The following is an 11,546-nucleotide window of genomic DNA, read 5'->3' as shown; positions in this document are numbered from 1 at the left end:
TAGCTCCACTCTTTCAGCTACCTTAAAATCATTAGTCTTTTCTTGATATTCTTGTAAGAATCTGCATATAGTGCTGAACCAAGGATGTAGAGGCTAACGAATAGCAAAAAGGAGAGACAATATGAACAAGAATAAACTGCATCTTCATTAATGCTGCTATAATTGAATTAACCGAACTCATGATGTCATAACTAATGGACTGATTGATTGATTAGATGAGTAAAATGAAGATGTATTTGTATATATAGGCAAGGCAATAGGGCAACATGATAATCAAAAGATAACTTATCACTTACACAAAGTAAAGTCATATGTTCATTAAAAGTGGATCATGTTATTGTACAATAAAGTATGTACAATATATGGAGGATGATAAAGTGATAAATGCACTAAAAGTGGAGACAACACATAAAGTGAAATGTAATAACAACTATCACCACCTAAAGTGAAACTTCTCACAACACGTGCAAATAAATGTGCAAACTCCTAGGTGTCTAAAATGCAAACTACTATGTGCACATTGTCCTAAGTAATCTCATAAAGTGTAATTAAGTAATTAAATAAAATTAATAACATCAACACCTCTTTAGTGCAACTTAAGGAAACACAGACTCAAACTCACAATGCAAGATAGGTCAGCTACTAGACCATGTTAGGTACCCATGTACAATATTCAATGCAATGTAATGTCTCACAACTAGAAAAAAAAGGAGAAAACCACATGGGAGAAAAATCCTTTCCAAAAGAGAGATGAAAACATAAAATACTCTAATAATGAATGAGAGAGACTAAAAGAGACCATGAAGCTCCCCTCAATGTCGAGCCTCGTACGAAGATGGTCGAAGACGATGACCAATGCTCCTCCATTGGAAGAAAATAGAGCCAACGCTACACCAAGAATTCCAATGTCACAAAACCAGGAACCAATGTTGATGAAGAACTAATGACGAATAACCCATTGCAATATGATAGAGATCAAGCATGGACATGCTTGAGCATTAACTGAATATTCACAACTAGCAAGTTAGTGCATTCAAAGTTTGAAGTCGAGCCATGCATTGTCAATGACTGATTGATGCATTCTAATCTCCTCATGCACCGAGTCTCAGAAGATAATTCCTAATCTACCAAGTACAGGAGGATCACATCAAATAAGTAATCAATGACAAGGTACAAAGAAGGATGACACTTTTAATTAGTGCATGTTCATTATAGCTTATGCAAGAAAATACAACATCATATGACACTTGTGCAAAATTAAAAGCATGAAGATGATGCCACCAAGAATGACCCTATAGAATATCCAAGAAGATGCCTCTGATTGGCATGATGTTAAGATAATAAGAGGAAACCGTTCCCTAATTTAATTCAATTTTAAAAAGAAAAAAATCAAAAGAAAAAAAGAATAAATAAATAAATTAAAATTAAAATTGTACTCATTTGCACACCTTTCTCTATGGCAAGCCAAGGAGGTTTTTTCCAACGTGAGGTATCCAGCTCCGATTTGGGATTTTGGACATTCAAAGCGAGGTGGTAGTGATTGTTTGAGCCCAAAGTGCTTAAAAAATGCAAATCACTCCTAGGGCAAGTAATCGCTCCACCTTCAAATGGCTCTAAATTTAGCCTTCAGTGTTGGACTTGGGCAAAACAAAAGACAATTTTGATTGAAAATAACATTTTGAATTCAATGGTGACCTCAGATTTGGACCTACCAAGCTCCAATATTCACCTACAATAGAAAGCCACAAAATGCAAAATCCCAAATTGCACAAAAATCTCTCAAAGAAGATTGCGAAATGACACTCCAATGGCTCTAATACTATATAATAATTTTTATATAGCAATGAACCAAAGATCTAGAAGCCAATGAATAGCACAAAGGAAAAAGACAATAAGGTCAAGAATAAATTGTATCCTCGTGAATGATGCAATAATTGAACTCATGATACCATAACTGATGGATTGATTAATTGGATAAGTAAAACGAAGATGTGCTTCCTTATATAAGCAAGGCAATAGGAGAATGTGATAACCAAGAGATAACCTATCAAGGTGGTATCACATATCCACTAAAGGTGGTCATCCTCCATTGTACAATAATGATGTGCAATATGTGGAGTGTTATAAAGTGATAAGTGCACTAGAAGTGGAGACAACACATAAAGTGGAATGTGATAAAAACTATTCACCACCTAAAGTGGAATTTCTCCTATACTATGTGCAACTAAATGTCCAAACTACTGTCTCAAATGCAAATTATTACATATGCATAGTCCTAAGTAAACTTCAGTAAAGTGTAATTAGGTGAATAATTAATTACAACAACAATTTTTCAAGAATGCCCATCAACTACTACGTATGAATTGTCCCAAATAAGTTTAAGTAAAGTGTAATTAGGTGAATAGTTGATCACACCAACAATTTTCCAAATAATTTGTCCATCTCTTCTAAAGAAATTAGTATAACCACTATTTCTTCTCTTTGTGAGTTCACATAAGTTTTGAAGGTTATGAAATACAGCTGATTGAATGGTGATTTACATATGAGCTTTCCCCAATTTGTAACAATGTGATAGTTCATTTTATTTTGTCACAATGTGATAGTTCATTTTATCTTGTAGCGGAATGGCAATAAAAATGTTTTCCTGTATCTACAACAACCATGTCAACAATTCAACCATTCTTTCTTGCCCTATGTAGATTCCTATCATGGCGTCTTGAAATAAATTTAATCTTTCCTCCTCTAACATTTATCTTTTGTTTCTGCCATACCCCACAAGCTGCCAGGATATTCGCCATTCTACAACTGTAACATCATTTTCAAAATTTGTAACCATTCTTTCTTGCCTTATCATGGTATCTTGAAACAAGTCTGTTCTTTCCTCCAGCAACATGAGTCTTCTTTATTTTTCCATACACAAGAAGCTCCCGAGATGTTAGCTCTTTTACAAGTATAACATCATTTGCAAAACTTGTATCTTGACATGTCTGAACTTATGAACACACTTTGATGTCTTTTGATACTTTTGAATTCAATTGTGTTAAAGTTTTTTGCATCAACATTTCAGATCACACTTTGTGATGCACCATCAGAGTGAGAGAGTGCACAAGGAGAGGAAGAAACCGTAAGTTGCAGACCAAGAGACTAAAAACGAAAGGGTAGAAGGCCAAAGGAGGAGCACAAAATCTAAGGAAAGTAGGGGAAGAAGAGAAAATTAAACTCTACAAAAAGATTAAACGACAAAGGAGAAACGCAGATGCTTGAAACCTTGAAAAATATATATTGTAGGTGTGGACTGATGACCTCAGGCCAAATTTCTCAACATGTTTTGTTCAAAACAAACTGTGCACATTGATTAGTTACTCTTTGCAGATGTTGAAGATGATTCGAAGGAAATTATATTGAAAAAAAAAAACAGCAAATAGTCATAGTGATAAGCAATTAGATTCAGCAAATTAACCTCATTTTATACGGAAAAAAGCGACGCTGAACCAATGTTGCATACTAATTTTTATCAAACATATAACGAGTGATTTGCCATGGATTTTGCAGGGGGGGGGGCGCGAATTAAGGTCGTAAGAACAAGATTTATGCAAAAAAGTCAAAAACAGAGAGACGCATTACAGACAATCGGTAAGGTGTTCACAAAACCCATTGGAGAGTATCTTTTCTCAAAGGATATAAGTAATAATATAATTTCGGCAGATTTTAGAATGAAGGTGTAGTTATACTAACCAAAGAACTAGCGTGACTGAGATGGTAATCTCTGTGTCTAATCATTATTAAGTTGCATGTATATTTCCTAACCATGAATGCAACAAAAAATAGTCGTTGGCATGATAATTATTGATAACTGCTTGAAAAGCGTGTAGAGATTTTGTTTGTAAAAAACTACACTGAGGTTTACAGCTTACATTTTTTCAAAATAGAGAACCTGCGGACTAGAAGATCTATCGAATTAACCAATCTCATACCTTGAAAGTTGAGATACAATATGCAATGGTGTCACGAACAAGTTCCAAATAAACAATAATGCTTTAACTACAACTTAGAATTGAGCAAAAAGGAATAAATAAGAATCAGCGTTCAGCTGTCAGGATATTTATAAGTTCCCATCAAGTTTCGCCCAATGAAAAGGCAAGGGAATGTGAACCAGTTAACTAACAATGCACATGTTAATCCAAAATTTTGAATTCTAATGAACTACCTTTTTCTATCAAATCACTCGAACTAAACATGTAGTGGCATTCAAAGATTTCTCGCTAGGGAAAGGTGGAATTTAATTCGAAAAACAATTCTTCCAAATTGTAGCATTTGTCCATTTCCCATACATTGTTTTATGTGAGTAGAAAAAAATTGCGAGCCAACTAATAAAAATGCATTATCCAGATTGCAGACCATATATTTAACTTTTAATCAACTCCATCGCCATTGATACTAATTTTCAATGAAGGTATCTGCATGTGTACGTGCACGTGTGTATTTATTAAATTTATTTTAGAACTCGAAATTTTCCAATTGAGGAATTTCCTCCACGTTTCCCCATCACAACAAGAATCTAATAGCCAAACTGTTTCCTATGCTGGTCCAATTGACATGGCTCAAAAGAAATTCGGTTGTGATCTCCGAAACGAATATTACCATTATCGATTATGCTTTAAATTATAGAACCCTAAGAAATGGGTTATGTCAATATTAACATTCAGATATTCATGGCAGAAAGGAAGTTCTCATTTCATTTATTGACTACAGTCATACTCTTTTTTTTTTTTTTTTGATGGAGGTCAGCTTTTTCGTCTAGTCTTTTTGGTTAAGAACTAAGGACTGAGGGATATGCATTCTGCCAAATTTGTTTGAGGCACGATCCCAGCCTCATCCCTTTTAGATATCGGGGACCTTGCACTCAGCAAAACTTGATTTCTGGTAGACTTTTTGTGAACCTTTCAACTTCACCAGTAAATCAAAAGCCCTTTGACAGGCCATTTATACTTAAAAACATGGTGCCGATTAAAATTACCATACATATGCCCCAAATTAATTTCTCGGAGACTATCTGTCAGAAATATTTTATGGAACAATAGAACGATGCATATCACCTATGTAGCTTTATGTAGATAGATAAAACTGTACAGAAAGACACAACTATCAGACTATATATGCAATTGCTCAATTATTAAAACTTAAAAAGGGTACTAGCTTGTGAAACCCCAGGCCTCGATATGGCCTTGATAACAGGGGAAACCGGACAGTCAATTTTGATGGATCCTTCCAGTAAAGTCCATGCATGGCTAAGGATGAAATCCGAGGATGTGGACCTCACTTTCGGTTTTTAAGATAACCTAATCAAGGCCTACGCCATCTACAAGTTTAAAACTAAGAAGTTTTGAAATATGTACGGACCTGGTTGAAGGTTTGAAAGCACCTTTGCTTTAGAAAATTGGAGGAATCAGAATTGACGTTAACCCCACGATAGTTAAGAGCGGTAGCTAGGGATTCAACCCTGAATTGGAACTTGATAAGTATCCCTTCAAAAGCTATCACCTCCCAACATTGTTATTGGAATTACAAGCAACCAACTCTCTTGCTAATGCAGGGATTAGTTACGCTTTTCTCGTAGCCCATTTTCATTTTCCTGTCTTAGAAATATAGCCTAGAAGATTTTGCTTTGAGTAAAGAGCATCTATTTTAAAAATTTAAATTTATTAAGAGGAGAATGAAGGTGGATGCGGTAGGCATTAATGGTGGGTGAAGTGTATATTTAAATTAATGACTCCTAGATGGAACTAATAGTTCGTATGAATTTTTAATAGAGGAAGAATCAGGCTGACGATACCTCCCACACAACCCCTCCGTCTCTGTCTTCCTCCTCCATGCATTCTTCTGTTTCTCAACCTTCCATTCAGTTCAACTTTCTTCGGTTGCCTAATCATGTTTGGTTATATACTCCTCCCATTGTGGCATCAATTTTACAAGGGAACCCTTGGCGACGTAATCTCCCCAGGGATGATATTACACAAACAACAAGAAATACAAGAAAGAAATTGAGAAAGAGCTTCAAAAGTGCGTTTCTGATGTGTTGGGCAAAGAGTTCATGAAGTTCTATGTCAAATGTATAGGAAGATGTCAGTCAGAACTCAAGTCAATCGTCTTAAAACGGTACATCTACCCATCTGAAGGCCTTAGAGGAAATGGTGGCATGTTTGAAAACATTTGTAAGCTCTGTCGTAGAGAAGTGGACTGCATTGAATATAGTTCAAAACAGCGGTTAAAAAGTAAGGGGCTAGTGTCTTTGACATTAAAAACTAAATATTTCTAACGGTTGTAGGCTTGTGCATAACTAAATATTTTCAGAGAGTCATAGGTTTAGTACAATTTGTGAGAATGATTATGTATTCTTTCATTATACACCATCTAAGATTTAAATTCTTCTGGAGTACAGTAAGATGGGGTTGGTATCATGCATCGAACCGATATTCTTGGACCTTTGGCTTTGAGTCAAATTAATTTCAACCTAATTTTGGTACAATAGACATTCCAGAATCTCAGCTCTCAGTAGAAGAGATTTCAACCTTAGGCTCCTCTCCAATATCAAGTAACTCGAACAATTTTAAAAACAGAACTTCTCATATTTATATTGTTGGGCGTGCACGTGGAGAAATTTAATTGATGCATTATTTTTCATTACTTTAATAAGCTTTCAAAGTATCAGAGCTCATTTTATTATGAGTTCCCAACTGACCAAGATAATGCAGAATATGATAGTTGACGAAGTTGTCTGGGACGGGGGATATTAGTGCGGCAAAGATACACCTTATTTTCAAATAGGGTTCAGGAGCATATGGATAAGGCTGCAGATATATTAGATTTTAAAATAATCACCTGGAGATGTGGATAAAAGTAAGGGCACGTGACAGCATGTTCGCCATCCTGAACAAAGTTTACTGGAGATCGTAGTATTTGTCACATTTTGTCTCTAACCAAGATAAGTACAAAATTGAATGAATTTACATTTCTCGCTTGGAACTCTGAAGAACTAAAACCAAGTTGAATTGCTTCAAACATCGGATAAGAAATGACTAAGGGTTCTATAAGTAATAGTAGAAGAATATATACAAAGCATGGATCAGCGTCACGGCCTGACCGCAAAAGTAGCATTAAAGGATAATTTTACAAAGCACAGTGGCTCATTCCCCAACTACATCAAGTAGACTGCAAGAAATAAAATTTACAACACCTTCCTAAAAGACAGAAGCATTCCAGAATTTAACAGGGGATAGGGATACGATAAGATGAAGAAAGGAAAGTGAGGATAGCGTACAGACAAAAGCTTCAAATTATGGCGTACCAGGTCTGAGGTCTAGGACTCTGATTCAGCATACAACTGCTACCCAGATCACTAGCAAGAATCCACAATACAATGACATCAATTCAACATGCCATGACATCAGTTTGGAGTTTTCCCTCTTCGGGCTTCCCTCCGACAATAGCCTTGAGCTCCATAAAATAGGAAAGATCCCCTTCTTCTCTTTTCCCATCTATGACATCCTTATAAGCAGCCATAAGCTTGTCCCATTTCTCCCTACACTGTTTCCCGTCCCTCTTAATCCCCTGCGTTCCCAAAGCCTCCGCAAGCTCTTCCCACAGAGCGGCCCTCCTCGCAGAATTGGCAAACCTAGCATCCATCTCACCCCTCAATTTGATGAGAAGCAGAACCTCTCCCCTCTTCCAGTTTTTAGAGCGCTTCTTCGGCCGTGGACCGTCAGAAGCCGAAACAAGAGAGAGAGAATTCCCCATGGCAGTAGGAGGAGGAGGAACAACAGATGGATCAGCAGCAGTAGTGTTCCCCAAACCCTTATCAGGCAGAAGCTTCTGTGCAAGCACCATCATGGCATTGTTGAAAACATTCCTGTGCGCTCTCTCCTCCTCTCTCCACTTATCATCCCTCTCTAGCCTCATCTGCTCTCTAATCTGCTCCTTCCTCTCAAGGCTCTCCAACAGCTCCCTGAAAAACCTCTGCTGCCGTGAAATAACCGTCTCTACTAGGGTTTTCACGGCTGTAATATCAGTAATCGAAACAAGCCTTCCGCCCCGTTTCCTCTTCCTCATACACGGCGACTTCGGAAATTCATCATCCTCCTGCTCCTCCTCCTCCGAGCCTCTCGATTCAAACATTTCTCTTTCAGGCGGCCGACAATTTTGCACAAATTCACTCTCCTTTTTAAAATCCTTTTCCCTGCGCAAAGACTTCGCGGAAAGCAAAGGATGAAGATCGTCGTAGTAAGGGTTTTCGCTGCTATCCTTCAAGCCCTCCCTGACATCTTTGAAACTGGCCATTAACTTCTCCCATTTGTCCCTGCACTGCTGTGCGTCCCTCGAGAAGTGCTCCTTATGCAAAGCCTCAGCAATTTCATCCCACAATTCCGTCTTTCTCCCACTACGGGAAAATCGAGGCTCCAAATCACTCCGTAGCTTAATCAGCTTCAGAGTCTCGACCCTCGTCCAATTCTTGGACCGTTTTTTGTGCTTCTTATCATCCTCCTCTGTTTCAGCAGGCGGAGGAGGAGGATTCTTCTCTGCGCAGACATACGGAACGATGGACGTTCCAGAAGATGTAAAATGAGAAGAATTAACAACATCGTGGTTCTGGTGCGATGGAGAAGAACTTACCATCTCCAGAGCCTCCACCATCATCGCCGATTACCGTGTTACATGGAATTATTTCTGCCAATTTCTCTGTTCTTCCCTCTTCTCTTTGCCACGGACCGATCGAGAAGCCTGTAGTGGAATTAATCGCCCCACACAGTACACAGGAATTCCGTCGATAGACGTTATCTGTTTATTGCCGGGAAATTTAGCGTGAGGTGACGTCAAAAAGGATGTCGTAGGTGGTAAGTCATCTTTCGCCAGGGAGAATATTGTTTTCCCTGTTGTGGACCCCACTTGTCATAAAGATGTCTCACATGGTCGTGCCTGACAGACTTTACAATGTCTCTTGGCCTTTAATTGGACGGCTTAAGTGCCTATTTCTTTCAAAAGAAAAAATAATCATCTCCCTCATCCGGAGCCATATCAAACCAACCATATAAATGTGTCATATTCCCGAGGTTTTTTGTTTGTATTTCTATAATTTATTTATTTCTTCTGATAAAATCATTCTACAATTTTATTTTATTTTCCTTTTATCAAGCATACTATAATTTTGAATCTTTTTATCCCTTACCTAGGTTTGTGAGTTATCCATCTTCAACCAAAGAAAAGACTAAAGATTGGATAAAAATAGAGGAATGTTAGATCAAAATTTATGTTGATGTGATGCTTAGAAGTAATCTCGGGCCTTCAAGGGTGTGTGGCTAGTGATTAGGAACATCTTAGTTCTAGGAACTCAAAAGATTAAGGATAGAGCAAGTAATGATGTTGAGATGAAGACAATTTTGGTTGTCATAAACTTATCAAGCAAATTTACAATTGATAAGCTATATATAAAAGGGGATTTACAAATTATTATCTGTAGTGCCTGCCCCTAAGTCGCATTTCAGTCTTCATTGCCAAATTCTTTTAGGCCAATTTATGTTTGATGATTAGTATTATTATTTTAGAGATTATCAGATATTGTTTTACACTTAGTTTATTATATGATGAGATTACTTGGTACTCTATATTTCATGCATGTATGATGATTATCACAGTGTTTGCAGTTATCGATGATGATTAGTTAGATGGTTTATTATCACACGTGCTTTCTTATAGATACTTACCCCATACTGCATGTGTATGGTATGCGTGTTTGTTTTTATTTATGTATGGTGTTTCTGATGTGGTTAAGGAAGGGAGTCGTAGTCACCTGCTAGTCGGGATCTACACGATGCACCACTTCCTGCCATTGTTTGTTTAGCTTAGAATATTGTGTTTGTACATGCGTGGATTTTATGCAGGTTGCAGGTACCAAGTATCGACTTCCCTGAATTGCCAGGATGAGCGTACCCTATCGCATTGTCTCAATGGTAAGAGAGGGGAGATAAACTCTTAAGTCCAATTCCTAAACCCTTTAGCCAATTGTCCTAATTGATAGTTAGGACAAGTATCTGAGTTAATTACCCTCTGAATGCATCAAAAGATGTAATTTCGTGATTATAACCCTTTTTGTTTTGATTTAGTATATGCTTTTCTATGTAGGATTTTCGTATGTTGTTATATGAGTCCTTGATGTGTTTTCTATTAATTAAGTCTAATTAAAAAGATTAATTAATGATTTAATTTAATAGAGAATTATTATGATATCTTTAATATTTAATTAATTGATAAATTAATTAAATAAAAGAACTAAATTTGGAGATTAAAGTTCAAAGATAAATTTAGAACAGGATAATATTTATCTAATTTAATAATAATATATTTGGAGTTCATTTTTAAATAAATGCTAAATATTATTGTTATTTAAATTAATTAAATATGTTATCAATTAAGTTCTAAAATAAATTAAAAGTTGAAAGATATTAAATTATTAAGAATTCTAGATCACATGATCTAAGCATGAGTTTAAATATGAGAAATAAATTAAAAGATTAAATAATAGAAATTAATAATGTTATTTTAATTTCATGAAGTGCACATGAGATTAAAGTAATAAATTAATCTAAAATAGAAGTCAAGTAGAATATTAAATAAAGTTATTTAATAATTCAATTTAATGTGCATGAAAGATGAATGCAAAATAAAATAAAAGATAAGAAAAGATAATTTTGAGTTAACTCAGTAAGCAAAGAGTCTTCTCGGGTGAACGCACAATTAGTGCCCCGACTTGAGGAGAAAACTCTTTATCACAACTTTAGGGGTTCATTTTAGAGGGCCGCAGATATTGGACACGACTTTTGGAGACAAATCTTCTCAAAATTCTCGTGCGTTTGTGCATTAGCATCAGGTTCAGGTAGGCTCTTGAGTTTTATGCACCTAGTTAAAATTATGTTATTTAAATAATTTTGTCTTCTTCGTGACTAGGAATCTGAGTGTTTGTATATTGTTGCAACAAATCCTTCAATCTTGTAATTTTTGGAAAATTCTGATATGCATGTTGATTCCATCTATGTGCAAAGAGATCAAAGAAAAGTAAATCAACTAGAAGCACTTATTCTGTAGATGGAAGAAATTAGAATCCATTTGGGAAGGGTTTGAGATTTAAGAAAAGAAAATTTTAATTTAGAAATTCAGATGGTTAAAGAATCTTTCCTATTAGATTATGGTTACAATTGTTATTAAAAAAAAAAAAAGGGGAAGAGAGATTTGAATTTTATTTTATTAATTCTTTTAATAAAAATTAAATTTAAGTTCATATAGTGAAAAGAGATAGTTAATTCGTATTAAATTTTAAAATAAAATAAAATATATGACTTTATTTGAAGAAAAGATTTGCATTATAAAATTTGTATATTTATAAAAATCTGATTACATAAATTTATTTAATAAAAACAACTATTTTAAAGCAAATAAGTTTATGCATGCAATGTGGGATTTGTCTTTTTAAATAGTAATAATAAATACTAACATAAAAT

General features: G+C 35.5%; 1 protein-coding gene across 1 annotated transcript; it reads right to left on the bottom strand.

Annotated features, from left to right (window-relative positions):
* Positions 1–7,066: 7,066 nt before the first annotated feature.
* On the bottom strand, positions 7,067–8,805 carry LOC149542765 (uncharacterized). Its single transcript, XM_089797658.1, has one exon. It carries the CDS (start codon positions 8,689–8,691, stop codon positions 7,429–7,431), a length of 1,263 nt encoding a protein of 420 aa, XP_089653784.1. The 5' UTR covers positions 8,692–8,805; the 3' UTR covers positions 7,067–7,428.
* Positions 8,806–11,546: the final 2,741 nt, after the last annotated feature.

Source organism: Cupressus sempervirens, chromosome 8, assembly GCF_028749045.1.
Source record: "Cupressus sempervirens isolate cs-2001-9-10 chromosome 8, ASM2874904v1, whole genome shotgun sequence".
In the NCBI taxonomy this organism is placed as follows: domain Eukaryota; kingdom Viridiplantae; phylum Streptophyta; class Pinopsida; order Cupressales; family Cupressaceae; genus Cupressus; species Cupressus sempervirens.
Note: the sequence above shows the minus strand (reverse complement) of the source record. Positions and strands in the feature narration are given on the sequence as shown.